At 40.8% G+C, this 17,314-nt stretch overlaps 2 protein-coding genes across 2 annotated transcripts; both read left to right on the top strand.

Annotated features, from left to right (window-relative positions):
* Positions 1–1,073: 1,073 nt before the first annotated feature.
* Positions 1,074–9,591, top strand: LOC137353557 (ferritin heavy chain-like). The gene is made up of 6 exons (XM_068019924.1): positions 1,074–1,126; positions 2,314–2,494; positions 2,720–2,845; positions 8,045–8,191; positions 8,991–9,116; positions 9,445–9,591. Exons 1-6 carry the CDS (start codon positions 1,074–1,076, stop codon positions 9,589–9,591), a joined length of 780 nt encoding a protein of 259 aa, XP_067876025.1.
* Positions 9,592–13,724: 4,133 nt separating this feature from the next.
* Positions 13,725–17,314, top strand: LOC137353556 (ferritin heavy chain B-like). The gene is made up of 4 exons (XM_068019922.1): positions 13,725–13,829; positions 14,684–14,830; positions 15,315–15,440; positions 17,168–17,314. Exons 1-4 carry the CDS (start codon positions 13,725–13,727, stop codon positions 17,312–17,314), a joined length of 525 nt encoding a protein of 174 aa, XP_067876023.1.

The following is a 17,314-nucleotide window of genomic DNA, read 5'->3' as shown; positions in this document are numbered from 1 at the left end:
ACTGACTGCAGGGTTCAAGCTTGCTGTATTTAATGCTCCTGTGAATTTAATTGTACAAAGATTGAAACCATTATTGCTGGCACAACAGGAGTGCCTTAACAGAGTTGGGGCCTGGTCTTGATCTGGAGTGTAATGTTAACTATAAATAAACTGCTCAATGTTGGACTGGATTTTGCCTCCTTTGGTTCCCTTTTTCAGATTAACATGTGGCTTCTGTTGGATAGAAATTATACTGGGCTGTACAAGAGCTCCATCATTTCCCATTTGAAAGTTCTTGAGTTTTCTTTTGGCTATTCAGGGTGACATGTTGAAGGGTTAACATCAATTGTAGAAATGCTTTAATACACATTATTGTACATTGGTGATCACCTTTAACATTGTAAAACCATTGCAAGAAGCTTCAGAGCATTACTGAAAGTGACACTAAGTTACAGGAGGAGAAAGCAGGTGCCTAAACTCTTGGTCTGAGATGGGTATTCAGAGGTTGCTTTCGACTTCCCTCTGTAAACATCTCTGCCCTCTAGATCTTGAAGTAGGTGACTGAATACAAGAGCATGTCACTACTAGTGACAACAGATTTAAATTTATAGCCGAGTGATATTCATGAATTGAAGTTTCAGATGCTTCAATTGTTTAAAATAACAGTGTTTTCTAGTGACTTTAATATTTGACCATTTCAGTGCCTGGGGTTAATGTCTGCCCTGGGAAGTGAAATTTGGGATTGGAAGATTAAAATAACTAACTGGTCTTGACTTCATGTGAATACATCTAGTGTAGCTCTCACATCCAATTTTATAACTTTAGACTTTCTGATGAGCTTTGTGGGCAGGTTATGAGCATCCCTGAATTGAAAGTACTAAAGGAGATTATGGTATTTCAGGTTGATTTCCCAATTCTATTTTCATTTGCCTTTTGGGGGTTGGGTGGAAAAAGGACAGTTTTTTTTTCTTTGGAGGGGATTGAATTGGACATGGATTCAAAATCATACACAAAAAAAGTAGAGGACATTTGAGTTGTGATCTGGAATGTTCCACCTGAAATGGTGGCAGAAGCAAATTCCATAAATAATCTTAATGGGAGCTAGACAGGTGCTTGAGGCTCAAACTGAATGGGTTATGGACAAAAAGTAGGAATGTAGCATTAACACTACTGCTTGTTTGGGAGCTAGCACAGGCCCAAAGGGCTGAATGGCCTCCTTCTGTGCTGTCAGTTGCTATGACTCTAAGCCAAAAGCAATGAAATTGAGACTAGTCTCCCAAACCTGTCTCTTTCAAAGCTCTGGGTCTTATCCCCCTCCCCCACACCCCCTCTCCTTTTGTTAATTGCCTGGTTTCAAAGGAGATTCCTGACTGATAACCAGTCGTCGCTGCTAATGCCATTCTCTGGTTGAATGCAGGCTGTCCCAGTTGTGTAAATGAGCTTGTGACAAGGATCAGTTCTAAAAGTGTTCAGGTACTAGTGAGACGATAGTACATAGAAATAGTGAAGCTGGCTTCCCAAGTATGTCAGAACTACCACCAGGACTGAGAGGATGTTAACAAGCAGATCAACCTGGAGCTCTATTCCTCCTTTTGTTTACCTGGCTATGGTGAGTCTTGTATTCCTTACATTCTGAAAAGTTGTAATTTCTTCAGTCTTGTGAATTGGCTTTAAACTCCATTACTCTTAATCTTCTCCCATGTGTGATGGAGGGGAAAGAATATTTGGTCAATGAATAATTCCTGTGTGTAATAGAGGGTGGTATTGAGTTAATGGACTGCTCCTTGTAACAGTTGCGCTCTGTTGTGAGGTTTAATATATGAAACTAGCTCCGCTAGTTGTAATTGAGCATAAACCTGGTCAAGCTAATATAAATCAATGGGATGATTTATTTTCATGTTCATTTTTTAAAAAATAAATACATCACTTGCAGAACACTTTTCTCTACCTCAGCATCTCCCAAGTGCTTCAAGAGATCAAATATTGGCAGGACACTAGAGAGAATGTCCCTGTTTTTTGACATGTGGTGATTGTCATCCCGGTGACCGTACATTGTTTTGCTATATCTGAATGACTGGAAGCAGGCGGGGAGATAACTTAGCCAGTGTGCAGAGTTTAGCTTGATTGGACATGAAATATAATCCCAAAATCTTTTTTCCATCTTTGGTCATTGGATCTTTCATCCTTCCTCTGGATAGCATTCCCCTTACTTGCAACTTCAAAAATAGTAAAATGAATTTTGCTAGTTTAAAAAACAAAGTGTTTTTTTTTTTGTTCAGAGCTCACTAACTGGGGAAATAGAGATTTGATCTTTAATTCTATATTATGATCTAGATCTAGCATGAAGCTGTTTAAATTCTCTCCTCAGTCCTATTACTTTGACCGGGATGATGTTGCCCTGCGTCACTTTGCTGAGTTCTTCAAGGAGCAGTCACATGAGGAACGGGAGCACGCTGAGAAACTGCTGAAATTCCAGAATAAACGTGGAGGCCGAATCATCTTGGAGGACATCAAGGTTGGATTCAATGACTGAATTGGAACTGATTCTTTCAATACTTGCTACGGTAATTTGATTACAAGGTTGTGGTGATTTAATGCAGAAATTATATATTCATGTAACTCATTAGTTCCTGGTAACATGGACTACTTCTTGTTGCTTTTTCACCCCTCTTTATTCTTGTACTTTCTCATGTGTTTTATTTTGTCCATTGTAAGTGAACTGTCTGACTTTCCTCTTCAGAAGCCAGAGCAGGATGAATGGAGCAATGGTCTGGAGGCAATGCAGAGAGCTCTGCAGATGGAGAAGGATGTGAACCAGAGTCTGCTGGATTTGCACAAACTCTCCACTGGCAACACTGACCCTCATGTAAGTTCTTAATGTGGGCTTTTGGCTAAGTTGGAGTTGGAATTGGTAGAACTTTACTGTCACTGTCCTTGAGCTTATTTTAAAAAATTTCAATGCCTGGTAACTTTGGGGTGTTTCCTGGTTCTTGGGTGGGTATGGGCAGAGGACATGGAAGTTGTCTTGCTATGAGCATTGAGAAGTAAGTGTCTCACTGACCCTGGGATCTCAGCACTTATTGTACAAGAATTACTGGATAACTGGTGCAAATTTACAATAATCTTTACACCAGTCCAGGAGGATTAAAATCCCAACTGAGTGGTAGGCATAGCTTGGAAATTTGATATCTGCTGCTGAACATAACTTTTAAGTTTCCATTTTCTTTTCAGCTTTGTGACTTCCTGGAGACTCACTACTTGGATGAGCAAGTGAAGATGATCGAAAAGCTTGGAGATCACATCACCAACCAGAGGAGACTAGGAGCCCCTGAGAATGGCATGGGAGAGAGTACCTGTTTGACAAGCTCACCCTGGGGGAGAGTGACTGAACTGACTGCAGGATTGAGCCCTTTTGTCTTTAAAGTTTTTGTTCTAATGTGTGAGGAATGATGGCTTGTGAGATCTGGGCTCTTGATGTGGAATGTAATTACTGTAAATAATTTTCTCAGTGGACTGGGTTTTGTCTCTACTTTCTGGTGGTTGCTTATTTTCAATTAACTTTGTCTTTACATTTAAACAAGAATTACACTGGGCCGTATAACAGCTTTATTTTTCCATCTTTCCTTCTGATGGATTGAATCAGATGTTCATCACTTGTTGAAGGTCTCTCTTCAATTGTGTACCTTTTGAACAAATTGTATCTATGCATTTCAATCTGTCAAGAAATGCAGTGATACAACAATTTGCATTTATAGAGCCCCTTTAGCATTGTCAATCAATGTACTTCACACGAACGCTAAAAGGAAAATTTGACATGGACCGATGAGGGAGCAGGTGCCCTAATGTTTATTCAAGAGGTTGGTTTTAAGGAGTGCTTTTGTAGAGAGGGAACTCCCAAGTTCAGGACCGAGACAGCTGAATACAAGTAAATGTTACCAATGTTGATGAATAGTCTCTATCCCAACATCAATAGTATCTCTCAAACTCCTCAATATAACAATATCAGCTGCTATAGTATTTAAAATGTACAGAACCATTTCCAATGCATTAGTGTCACACCATTTCACTTTTGATCTTTATCTGCGAAGAACTAGCCATCATCATTTTTAGTTCAATGAACAATTTTATTCAGAGCAGATACAAGCCCAGGGAAGTGTAGTAAGCTTCTATCATTCTATTGACTTAATAGTGTAAGATTAAACCAGGGGTAGTTAATTAAGCTCATTGCTGCTTCTATTTACTTTCTGGTAAGCTTTGTGGGCTGAGCAGCACAAACAGCCTTAAACCAGCAATCTTAGAGCTTCATATTACTAAAAGAGTTGCAATCATGTGATTTAGCAAATCAACCAGAGTTACCATATTTGCTTGCTTTATACTGGTCTCTTGGGGGAATGTGTGGTTTCCTAATCCATGAGAATGGGTCTTAAATGCCCTTTTCCCTATCCCAGCACATCTTTCACTCTCTTTCCACCACTTGGAATGACCTCTCTTATTCCCATATGAAATGGGGTATGGTACTGGTGGGAGTGGATCCTTGCAGAGCTGAGCTCCAATGAAGGATACCTCAGGAAGGTGTAAATGTATTAACACTGTCTGAGATTTTGCTAAGTTATGTTTATCAATGATGCTGCATTTCTGCATGTGCCATCTAGTGGTTGTGTTATCGACAAACAGTCTTTTATTAAATGTACAAAGCAAATAACTTTAAAGCCCCACCTATTTAAATAGATGCTTCTCATGAAAACACATTTCCCCGATGCATGCCACCCCCGTGGTTGACCCATCAATGTATAAACAAAATGCAATCAGTTTCCCCACAAATGTATCTGTTTGCACTTGGGCCCATTGTGTATCATTTGAGTCTCATCATTTCAATCAGATTCAAATATTCTGGATACGGAATTGGCTGGCCCATAGAAGTCAGAGGGTGGTAGATGGAAAGTATTCAGCATGGAGCTCGGTGACCAGTGGTGTTCCACAAGGATCTGTTCTGGGACCTCTGCTATTTGTGATTTTTATAAATGACTTGGATGAGGAAGTGGAAGGCTGGGTGAGCAAGTTTGCCGATGACACAAAAGTTGCTTGAGTTGTGGATAGTGTGGAAGGCTGTTGTAGGTTGCAACGGGACATTGACAGGATGCAGAGCTGGGCTGAGAAGTGGCAGATGGAGTTCAACCTGGAAAAATGTGAAGTGATTCATTTTGGAAGGTCGAATTTGAATGCAGAATACAGGCTTAAAGACAGGATTCTTGGTAGTGTGGAGGAACAGAGGGTTCTTGGGGTCCATGTTCATAGATCGCTCAAAGTTGCCACCCAAGTTGATAGGGTTGTTAAGAAGGCGTATGGTGTGTTGGCTTTCATTAACAGGGGGATTGAGTTTAAGAGCCGCGAGGTTATGCTGCAGCTCTATAAGGCCCGGGTTCGACCACACTTGGAATATTGTGTTCAGTTCTGGTCGTCTCATTATAGGAAGGATGTGGAAGCTTTAGAGAGGGTGCAGAGGAGATTTACCAGGATGCTGCCTGAACTGGAAGGCATGTCCTACGAAGAAAGATTGAGGGAGCTAGGGCTTTTCTCAGAGCGAAGAAGGATGAGAGGTGACTTGATAGAGGGGTACAAGATGATGAGAGGCATAGGTAGAGTGGATAGTCAGAGACTTTTTCCCAGGGTGGAAAGGGCTATCACCAGGGGGCATCATTTTAAGGCGATTGGAGGAAGGTTTCGGGGAGATGTCAGAGGTAGGTTCTTTACACAGAGAGTGGTGGGTGCGTGGAATGCGCTGCCAGCGGTGGTAGTAGAAGCAGATACATTAGGGGCATTTAAGCGACTCCTGGATAGGTACATGGATGATAGTAGAATGAAGGGTAGGTAGTTAGTTTGATCTTAGAGTAGGTTAAAGGTTCGGCACAACATCGTGGGCCGAAGGGCCTGTACTGTGCTGTACTGTTCTATGTTCTATGTTCAGCCTCATTGAATGTCAACCATAAAAGGACTCATCTAATGTCTGAAATTGATCGTCAGAAAAAGAGCAACTGGTCCATCAAACCAGCCCCAAAACACACTGTAGCAAATGGAGATCTGTCTGTGGGTGACACTGTATTCAGTAATGTTCACTCCCTCTCACTGAGTTTTACCAGACAACATTTCATGAGAATACAAACCAAAAACCTGTCACATCCATTATCCTCCACTATTTGATGCCCCCTGTAGCCAATCCTCACATGTCCATTCTCTATATTAGATCAGGATGGAATTTCCATTTCTCTGTCCCATGGTTGGTTTGCAAGAAAACCTGATTCCTTTGAATATTGTAACAGCATCACAGTTCCTTGCAAGTAACAAACTTGACCCCAGATTGTGAAAAGCCCGGTGAAAGTAACAAGTTATCATTTATTTCAACGTTCTGGTTGCAGAGTGTTAAACAATGTGAAACTTTCAGATTTGAAGGAATCCTTAGAAAAGGTTCAGAGGAGGTTTACCAGGATGGTACCAGGGACGAGGGACTTCAGTTATGAGAAGTTGCAAAAGTTAAGACTCATCTCCATGAAATAGAGAAGGTTAAGAGGTGACCTAATAGAGGTTTTCAAGATGATGAGTGGTTTTGAGAGAGTAGATAGAGAACTATTATTCCCACTGGTGAGTCGGTCAATAACTAGAGCTCATAGATTCAAAACGTATGGCAACAGATCTGGAGGGGAAATGAGAATTATTTTTCAATGAGAGTTCTTGACATCTGGAGCACTAAACCTGAAAAGGGGGTGGAAGCTGATTCCATCGTAATTGTAAAAGGGAGATAGGCAGGTACTTGAGACTGAGGAACTCCCAGGGTTATGGAAAAAGAGTGGGGATGTGGAACAAAGCATAACTGCTCTTTTCAAGAGCCAGTACAGGCACAGTGGGCCGAATGGCCTCCTTCTATGCTGTACGTTTCTATGATTCTATAACCTAAAAGCACTGACATCACTGAAACTAAGCTCCCAGACCTGCTGATGTTCCAAAGCTCTGATTGTCTGTGGGTCTCACCCACTTCCCCACACCCCATCTCCTGTGTTAATTGGTACCTGAATTCATGGAAGATTCCTGATTGGCTACCATGAATTTTCAATCATCGGTGATGTCATTTCCTGTTTGAATGCATGCTGCCCAAGTAGTATAAATACAAGAACTTGTATTAGAAAGGGTTAACTTTAGAGCTTTTAAGTGATAGTATATAGTAATAGTGAAGATGGCTTCCCAAGTGTGTCAGAACTACCACAAGGACTGTGAGGATGCTGTTAACAAGCAAATCAACCTGGAGCTCTATTCCTCTTATGTTTACCTGTCCATGGTGAGTCTTGTATTCTTTGTTGCTACATTCTGAAAAGTTGGAATTTAAAACTAGTTAAGCTATATTTCTCTTGACTTCTTTCCTTGGGAGAGGAAACATTTTGGGTAGTGAGTATTTCAAGTGTATAAATCAGTGATGGTGAGTTAATAGACTGTAACTTGCAACAGCTGCTCTCAATAAAGACCTTCTTAATATAGAAAAGAAACTCAGGTCAGAGCAGAGTTAATGACTGAGTACAAACCTGGTCAAGTGTTTACCAATATTTTGACAGTATTGGCCAGATTCAGTAGGATAACTGTAGATAGTGTAATATTGACAGGTCCTTGCTACCTTTTCTCTGGGGGTGAAGTTGTGTAAGAACTCTTTCTACATTGCCTAGGTCTCTAAAACTAAACTCTAAGGTTTGAAACTCCTAGAATGAAGAATTTTATTTTCTCAAATTTTGGAGTTGAATGGAAAGTCGGATGTGCTATTTACTCAAATGTTGAGTTTGACTTGATAGAGAATCTAATCCCAACCTCCTGGGTTTTTCCTGGTTGAGTCTTTCATTAGCCTCTTTGTAGGGAGAGGATGTTAACCACCATATTAAAAGATTATTAAAATGAATTTAACTTACCAGCAATGATCTATTTTTTTTCAAGAAGTTGAAAACTCACTAACATAGTTGGAGAAAAAGACTGGAGTTTTATGGAGGCAAGATCTATGTCTAGCATGATTCTAAAATTTCTCTACCTGCAGTCCTATTACTTTGACCGGGATGATGTTGCCCTGCGTCACTTTGCTGAGTTCTTCAAGGAGCAGTCACATGAGGAACGGGAGCACGCTGAGAAACTGATGAAATTCCAGAATAAACGTGGAGGCCAAATCATCTTGGAGAACATCAAGGTTGGATTGTAACAAAGTCTTGTGCAGTTTAAAGAGCAAGCTTTCTATTTTTTTTTTTTCAAATAGGTTTATTGTACCATACCAACCTGGTGCCTAAAATTTAGTCTCTGGTTCTCTTTATTGCTAAAAGGAGCATCACTGGCAGATCTTTGTACTTTCCAATATAATGGAAGTACTGTCAGGGAAAGAATCCTAAGGTGATGGATGACTTTTTAAAGTGACATTGAATTTCTTTGGTACATCACTTTTTTTTTTCTCCGACTAGTTTGCAAGTGCAAAATGCAGTTGATGGTAAATGGTATGGTATATTGGGTTTTTCATGAGTGAAGAATAGACTTCAGAAGTTTCATTGCTATTAATGCACCTCATCTGGATTCCAGTTTTGTGCCCAACCTTCAATCTTAAACTACACTGGCCTTGACCAAGTAGTCTTTATTCATTGCATCACGATATGTTTTCTCACCTGAAGATGGTGTTTGAAGAGTACTCCAATTAAGCTGGTTGGAGAATTGACTGGGTAAATGGGAACATGAGGATTTTAAAAGGACTAGCAAATTGAAGTATAATTGGGAATGGAGCTTTTTTTTTTTTTAAAACTAAAAATGGCAGAGCAATGAATTGATCTAGTGTCCGGTAATAGACTTCAATGCCATCCCAGTGATTTATACTGCACCCCACACCCACAATACTCCCTCCTAATATAATGAGGTGCACAGGTTAATTTCTGTTGCTGCTAACCCTGAGCATAACATCCCCTGGACTTTGCACTCTCACTAACAGGACCACTATTCTGTTCCAGAAGCCAGAGCAGGATGAGTGGAGCAATGGTCTGGAGGCAATGCAGAGAGCTCTGCAGATGGAGAAGGATGTGAACCAGAGTCTGCTGGATCTGCACAAACTCTCCACTGGCAACACTGACCCTCATGTAAGTTCTGAATAATTGAGCTAAGGTGATATTAGAATCTGCCCTCTAACCTACATTGGTAGAATTCCATATAGGTATGTTCTATGCTTGGAGATTTCAGTTTGTATTTTGAGCAAAAAGGCCATTTACACTGTAGCCTTGAATCACAAAACTGTTCCCACAGCACTTGGTATCTGAGGCATTCACTCTCTGTTTATTGGAATTGGTGGCTACAAATGGGCAGTTTTTGCTCCTGTCTGTCTAAATGTAACAATCCCTCAAACACTTATCCCAGTCCAAAAATATCATTGTTTGCACTAAGTATACTTGATTTCTCTTCCTCCTTCAGCTTTGTGACTTCCTGGAGACTCACTACTTGGATGAGCAAGTGAAGATGATCAAGAAGCTTGGAGATCACATCACCAACTTGAAGAGACTGGGAGCCCCTGACAATGGCATGGGAGAGTACCTGTTTGACAAGCACACGCTGAGTTGATTGAGACTCTAAATGCTTTATGCATGGAACAAATTGAAATGTGATCCAAATGCTGATGGATGCTTTGTTTGTGGTTAATTCCAGTTTTCTCATTGTTATAATGGAAATAAAAGTATTCATCATTGAACTAGTTTGTCTTGATTCAAATCAACTAAATCATCGAACAATCAAATCAAGCTGCATTAGTCTGTTGACCATCTGATCACAAAACATTTTTTTTTTTAATTCCCTGCCCCATTCCTGCTTACTAAATTGATTGTAATATCTGTCTGGGATAGTTTGCTGACATTTCAATATTTAGTCAGAAGTTTATAGGAGATTACTGCAATCACTCCCAATTTCTGCTGCAAAGGGGTTTTTTCATTTCTGCCAATGAAATGGAGTTGTGCAAGAGTGAGTGTGGCTGAATTAGTTTTAACTTCAGGTTAGAGAATAGGGAATATCTGTTCCTGATTCTCTAGATAAGGAAGGGGGAAGTCACCTGCTCTTTAGGTGGTTCTACATTAGACTGATGCTACAAGTTACTTGTGGGGTTGCTTAAAGTGTGTTTTTTTTTAACCTTTCTACATAATGTAACAATGGCCACCTTTCACTAGTTTTGTTCTAAACTTCACCATATTTCATTCAAAGGCCATACTAGGGGGAGGTGGGGAAAGAGGGAAACAGAAATGTTAGATGCTTCAGTCAGGAAGCATAAGACACTTAATGTTTTTAGCATAAAACTGTTTCTCAACATACTCAAGTTTTCCAGAAGGAAAGATGGTGGATGTTTAAACACTTGGGTTTGCAAACTTTCTTCCCACCCCCTCCCCACCCCACCCAAAAACCAAAATTTTGCGGGGAGAGGACTCCATACAGCACTTTAGAGACAGAGCAACAAGGTTCTGTTTAAAGCTTCTCCACTGATCCATTTTTCCAACTCTCTGGCTTGTTTGTGGATTCACTGTGGACTGTCTGGTGCAGATCTGTCTCTTTCAAGCTGTTATGGTCAACATTGTGAATTGTAGTGTTATGGACTCATTAGGGACCCAATAAGCTGCTTATCAATTCAGCAGGAGACAGATTCACTTTCAACTGGTCTCAACACCATCTACAGGATGGCATTTTCCTTTGCAAACTCATTGATCTCTTTGTGATATTTTGTGAAGCTCTGATTCTGAGAAAAGATGCTGTCAAATTCACTGAGGAAATTCAAATAAGCCAACATCAAATATAGAATTGATGAGGTTCCACATGAGATTATTAGGAAAAATGGAATTGGATGCAACTTTTAGACGTGCTTGGGGAATGGGGTAGGAGGTCTGTGTACAGAAATTACTAAAAACTAATGGACAAAAACAAATTAAAAAGTCTAATAGCATTTTAGTCTTTGTCTCAAGGGGGCTGGAATACAAAGGGGTGGAGGTTATGCTACAGTTGTTTAAAACTCTGGTTAGATCACATCTAGAGTATTGTATTCTGTTCAGATATATTGGCCTTGGAGGTGCAGCACAGATTCACTAGTATTGTGCCAAGGCTAAAAGGGTTAAATTATGAGGACAGTTTGCATAGACGAGTCTTGTATTCCCTTGAGTATAGAAGATTAAAGGGTCACTATAAATGAGGTGTTTAAGATGATTAATGAACTTGATAGGGTAGATAAAGAGAAACTATTTCCTTTGGTGGAGCAGTCCAGAACAAGGAAGTACAATCTTAAAATTAGAGCTAGGCCATTCAGGGGTGATATTAGGAAGCATTTCTTTCCACAAAGAGTAGTGGAAATCTAGAAAACTCCCACAGAACCTGGGGGAAGGTGGTAAATTGAACTTTTCAAACTGAGATTGTTAGATTCTTTTGGGCCTCCTTATCTCGAGAGACAATGGATACGCGCCTGGAGGTGGTCAGTGGTTTGTGAAGCAGCGCCTGGAGTGGCTATAAAGGCCAATTCTGGAGTGACAGGCTCTTCCACAGGTGCTGCAGAGAAATTTGTTTGTTGGGGCTGTTGCACAGTTGGCTCTCCCCTTGCGCCTCTGTCTTTTTTCCTGCCAACTACTAAGTCTCTTCGACTCGCCACAATTTAGCCCTGTCTTTATGGCTGCCCGCCAGCTCTGGCGAATGCTGGCAACTGACTCCCACGACTTGTGATCAATGTCACACGATTTCATGTCGCGTTTGCAGACGTCTTTATAACGGAGACATGGACGGCCGGTGGGTCTGATACCAGTGGCGAGCTCGCTGTACAATGTGTCTTTGGGGATCCTGCCATCTTCCATGCGGCTCACATGGCCAAGCCATCTCAAGCGCCGCTGACTCAGTAGTGTGTATAAGCTGGGGATGTTGGCCGCTTCAAGGACTTCTGTGTTGGAGATATAGTCCTGCCACCTGATGCCAAGTATTCTCCGAAGGCAGCGAAGATGGAATGAATTGAGACGTCGCTCTTGGCTGGCATACGTTGTCCAGGCCTCGCTGCCGTAGAGCAAGGTACTGAGGACACAGGCCTGATACACTCGGACTTTTGTGTTCCGTGTCAGTGCGCCATTTTCCCACACTCTCTTGGCCAGTCTGAACATAGCAGTGGAAGCCTTACCCATGCGCTTGTTGATTTCTGCATCTAGAGACAGGTTACTGGTGATAGTTGAGCCTAGGTAGGTGAACTCTTGAACCACTTCCAGAGCGTGGTCGCCAATATTGATGGATGGAGCATTTCTGACATCCTGCCCCATGATGTTCGTTTTCTTGAGGCTGATGGTTAGGCCAAATTCATTGCAGGCAGACGCAAACCTGTCGATGAGACTCTGCAGGCATTCTTCAGTGTGAGATGTTAAAGCAGCATCGTCAGCAAAGAGGAGTTCTCTGATGAGGACTTTCCGTACTTTGGACTTCGCTCTTAGACGGGCAAGGTTGAACAACCTGCCCCCTGATCTTGTGTGGAGGAAAATTCCTTCTTCAGAGGATTTGAACGCATGTGAAAGCAGCAGGGAGAAGAAAATCCCAAAAAGTGTGGGTGCGAGAACACAGCCCTGTTTCACACCACTCAGGATAGGAAAGGGCTCTGATGAGGAGCCACCATGTTGAATTGTGCCTTTCATATTTTCATGGAATGAGGTGATGATACTTAGTAGCTTTGGTGGACATCCGATCTTTTCTAGTAGTCTGAAGAGACCACGTCTGCTGACGAGGTCAAAGGCTTTGGTGAGATCAATGAAAGCAATGTAGAGGGGCATCTGTTGTTCACGGCATTTCTCCTGTATCTGACGAAGGGAGAACAGCATGTCAATAGTCGATCTCTCTGCACGAAAGCCACACTGTGCCTCAGGGTAGACGCGCTCGGCCAGCTTCTGGAGCCTGCATCCCCTCCTCCCACCGGCACCATCCTACACCTGTGTAGGGGCCCCAACAACCCCACTGCCTTGTGGGCGTCTCGGGAGAGACCAAGGCTAAGGGAGTAAACCCTAACAGAAAATCCGGAGCGGAACCCCGTAGGCGGTCATGTGTCACCTTTGGCATGTTTCCGGCAGTTCCTGCAGCCATACTGGTGCCAAACGTCGTGTCCTGCACTCCTTTGGACCCCACCAGAAAGGCCGAGAGGGGGGTTTTGACGACTGGGCAACTCTCAACCTCCATAAATTTGCCCAGGCATGCGCCATGGAGAGGTCACTCCATAGTTGCCTCACAGCGACTGAAACAACACGGAAGGCAGCAGTTACGGGTTATAAGTCCAGATAAATTGGCGTAGAAACTGGGCGCCACGATTGTTAGATATTTGTTAGGTAAGGGTATGAAGAGATATGGAAGCAAGATGGGTATATGGAGTTAAGATACAGACCAGCCATGTTCTAACTGAATGGCAGAACAGGCTTGAGGGGCTGAATGGCCTCCTCCTGTTCCAATATTCCAATCACAGAACAATCATCCAAACCTGCCTGTATTCTAAACCTCTGATTAGCTCTGGGAATCACATCCTGCCCCCTCTCCTTAATTGGTGCCTGGATTCATGGCAGATTCCTGACTGGCTATCAGGGATTGTCAATCATCATTGATGATGTCATTCCATGTTTGAATGCAGGCTGACCCAGTAGTATAAATACAAGAGCTGTGCAAGGTGAAGTTAGGTTATTGTTTGAGCTTAACTTATTCTATTAGTAGTAAACATTATGATGGCCTCCCAAGTGTGTCAGAACTACCACAAAGGCTGTGAGGATGCTGTTAACAAGCAGATCAACCTGGAGCTCTATTCCTCTTATGTTTATCTGTCCATGGTTAGTATTGTATTTTTGGGAGCCCATTTCAAAATTAAGATTGTGACTTCATTGCATTTTGTGTAGCTAGAATTTCTTTAGGTCAATGAAGTGGCTTTAAAATGTGTCTGCTGAAGTTCTCTTTAGCACTAATCTAGCAAATACTCAAGATAGGGACTCTATTCCTTTGATCTATAGTAACTGTGTCCTATTCTGAAGGGTTTAAGACTGAACATAAATCTAAGTGTTTTTATGAAGCTCCTAATGGAGGATTCATCTTGAAGATGCATAAACCGAGTCAACTTTTCCAACTTGGATGGGAACAATGAAATTTAAGTGGGTGATTAGCTCGTGAAATACTGACTAGTTCTAGGCAGCTTTTCCCCCCCCTCTTTTTTTTCTCTCCCTTTTCTTTCCCCCCACCCCCCACTTTCTACATGAATAAATCCTGTACAGCATCACATGAAGCAGTGACTTTAAAATGTTAAAAGTACTGACTTTAGAAGTTTTTTTTCTCGCCAATCAATTGGAAATATTGATAAATTGCCTTAATTAAAAGACCAGTGCTGAAATCAAACTTTAATTCAAAAAGCATTGTTGCTCCTTTGAAGGTTTTCTATTGCTGCTGCTTCCTATTTTACTGGACTGGTCACAGAAGGCCATTCAACTTTTTTGAGGAAAAAGTTGATTAAAACAATTTGAATTTAGCAGCATAACTTTTTTTTTTTAAAAAGCTTTTTTAATTGAAAGCAAGGTATTGAGACAAAGAATGGGGAAATTATCTACCATGATAGTACCATTCTTCAGTTATCCATGAATGTGATCCTAGATCTGACTTGACCTTTTTTTTTTCCCCATTTTGTCTCTACCTGCAGTCCTATTACTTTGGCCGGGATGATGTTGCCCTGCGTCACTTTGCTGAGTTCTTCAAGGAGCAGTCACGTGAGGAATGGGAGCACGCTGAGAAACTGATGAAATTCCAGAATAAACGTGGAGGCCGAATCATCTTGGAGAACATCAAGGTTAGATTGAAACCATCAAGTCTGGTGTGATGCAATTTAGGTTGCTTAAGAGAAGGTTTCTTGTTTTTAAACAGTTTATTGTCATTTAAGCCTCGAGTTCTCAATCCAGTGAGACTAACAAAATTGTTAGCTTTGGAAAAAAAGATGGGTGTAGGGTGAGTTGATATGATCTTTGGGTCACCTGAACGAATGGCTGTAGATCAATAAATCCTGAATATTCAGAAAGCGAATTAGTTTCTGTGCAGTGAATTATTGAGTCAAGCTTTGATCTTTGGTTAGGAAACTGCTCTGGAGAATATGGGCCACAGCTGTAAAATTCCATGGATGAAGTAATCGGAGGATTTTTTAAGTGTTTGTAAATTGGAACTGTAACTAGGATTTTAAAAATGCTACAGCAATGTACTGATCTAGCATCCAGTAATGCCAATGTTATCCCAGTGATTTAACCCTGTTCCCTAACACTAAAGACTCCCTTCTCTTCCAGAAGCCAGAGCAGGATGAGTGGAGCAATGGGCTGGAGGCAATGCAGAGAGCTCTGCAGATGGAGAAGGTTGTGAACCAGAGTCTGCTGGATCTGCACAAACTCTCCACTGGCAACACTGACCCTCATGTAAGTTCTTAATATTGCCATGATTTTTTTCAGATGATTTTGAAGGTAATAATTGCAATCTACCCTTTTCTGTTCACTTACTGGTGTTATCACCTTACCAGAGGTTGGTTGGTCAGTCTGTCACTAGTTTACTCTTCAGCCATTTCCAGCACTTCCTCATTAGTCTGAAGTGATTTTATGAATTTAACCCCTTGTAGGGACTAAACCAAATCCGGTGGACATCCCTACAAATCACCTTTTTTAATTAAATTCAAACCAGACCAATTCTTATGGACATTTTATTTGGGTCTAAAGAATTGAACTTTTTCTCAGAGAAAACTAAGAATATTACCATCTTTCAGATGGCCTAATTTTAATTATGGCTGTCATAAATATCCCAGATGAGTCTAGGAAACTCTCCAATACATATCTCTCCTCTTGTAGAGATGGTGGGTGGGGGGGATCTTCTAGTTGTCTACAGAATGTTATGAGATATTTTATTTGTTGTATTAAAGAAATTAATGTGATATACTTATCCACTTGGTGTATTGTATAAATATCAAATATTACTAGGATGCAACACCAATCTTATTTCTAACATAGAATCAAAAGTTTAACCTTTCTAATGTTACAGCAGAATATCTTTGAATATCCATCAAATTTTTTCACTTTTTTTTAATTCCCTGAGTAGACCATGGGGTGAGAAGCATTGTTTGAGGAATTCAATAATTCTAATTTTCCTTCAAAACATTTCATGCTTATACTGCATAATGTGTCATATGACCTTAACATTATAGGTGTCACTTTTTTTTTCTGTTTCTTGCTTTCAAGATCCTTAGTTTGTAGTGTCATTAACATCTCCACTTAATGTTTTACTGGAATTCCCCTGTTCTTGAAGTTGTGAGCATTTATCTTGTCAAAATGTTTGTTTATAATTGTTTACTTGACCTTGTTCCTGTAAGACCATTTTTATTGTAGGTCAATCTACCTACACTTACCAATACCATCAATTTTTTATGATGGCTAGTTTTTTTTTTTTGTTACTGATGTCACAGGATATTTCACTCTGTATTTATCTTCCAATTTCCTGGCAACAGAAACACTGAAATGGATTTGCCAACTTGTTCCTGGTTCATAACCAGGACCTTGAAATTTCTACCTCTATATTTTTTCTTAAAGGAGAATGCAAGTGAGTCTTGAACTGACCATCTATTCAATCTTTAATTCTAAAGATATAATATATTAATTAGATCTAAATTGTACCTAATATTCCAGCAAGTCTTTCTTTCTGTGAAAGATATGCCGAACATCCTCTGTTAACATTTTTAAGTTGATACTGGGAATGAGCCCTTCATTCCCAAATTGCTTAGGTTTATTTTTATGCTTTTATTGGGTAAAAGACCATGCACACTAGATCTGGATCACTAAACTGTTCGTAAGACACTTCGTCTCTTGGGCATCAATCATTCAAGTTTATTCCTAGTGTAATGGAATTGATGACTTTCCACTTGGTAAATTTTGGTCTTGTCTGGCTAAATGTACCCACAGAATCAGAATGATTTCCTTCTGTACTGTAACCATTTGGCCTGTTGCTCAAACTGGCAGATACAAGTGTCACTCCCATGTGCAATACTTTTTACCATCTTTATTTGCACTGGGATAATTGCATCTGGTGAAGACCATTGCAAATGGTTTTTTTTTAAGCTAACTATACTCTCCTAGTTTAATTTTTTTTTCTCCACTCCCAGCTTTGTGACTTCCTGGAGACTCACTACTTGGATGAACAAGTGAAGATGATCAAGAAGCTTGGAGATCACATCACCAACCTGAAGAGACTGGGAGCCCCTGACAATGGCATGGGAGAGTACCTGTTCGACAAGCACACCCTGAGTTGA

Source organism: Heterodontus francisci, chromosome 41, assembly GCF_036365525.1.
Source record: "Heterodontus francisci isolate sHetFra1 chromosome 41, sHetFra1.hap1, whole genome shotgun sequence".
NCBI lineage: Eukaryota > Metazoa > Chordata > Chondrichthyes > Heterodontiformes > Heterodontidae > Heterodontus > Heterodontus francisci.
Note: the sequence above shows the minus strand (reverse complement) of the source record. Positions and strands in the feature narration are given on the sequence as shown.

What these genes read in the sequence shown, in the direction of transcription:
- LOC137353557 (XM_068019924.1), top strand. Translation starts at nt 1,074, where the DNA reads ATGGGAGCTAGACAGGTGCTTGAGGCTCAAACTGAATGGGTTATGGAC. An exon ending in GAATGGGTTATGGACAAAAA is followed by an intron (nt 1,127 to 2,313) that starts GTAGGAATGTAG and finishes ATTATGATCTAG; the next exon opens with ATCTAGCATGAAGCTGTTTA. An exon ending in TCATCTTGGAGGACATCAAG is followed by an intron (nt 2,495 to 2,719) that starts GTTGGATTCAAT and finishes TTTCCTCTTCAG; the next exon opens with AAGCCAGAGCAGGATGAATG.
- LOC137353556 (XM_068019922.1), top strand. Translation starts at nt 13,725, where the DNA reads ATGATGGCCTCCCAAGTGTGTCAGAACTACCACAAAGGCTGTGAGGAT. An exon ending in CTTATGTTTATCTGTCCATG is followed by an intron (nt 13,830 to 14,683) that starts GTTAGTATTGTA and finishes CTCTACCTGCAG; the next exon opens with TCCTATTACTTTGGCCGGGA. An exon ending in TCATCTTGGAGAACATCAAG is followed by an intron (nt 14,831 to 15,314) that starts GTTAGATTGAAA and finishes CTTCTCTTCCAG; the next exon opens with AAGCCAGAGCAGGATGAGTG.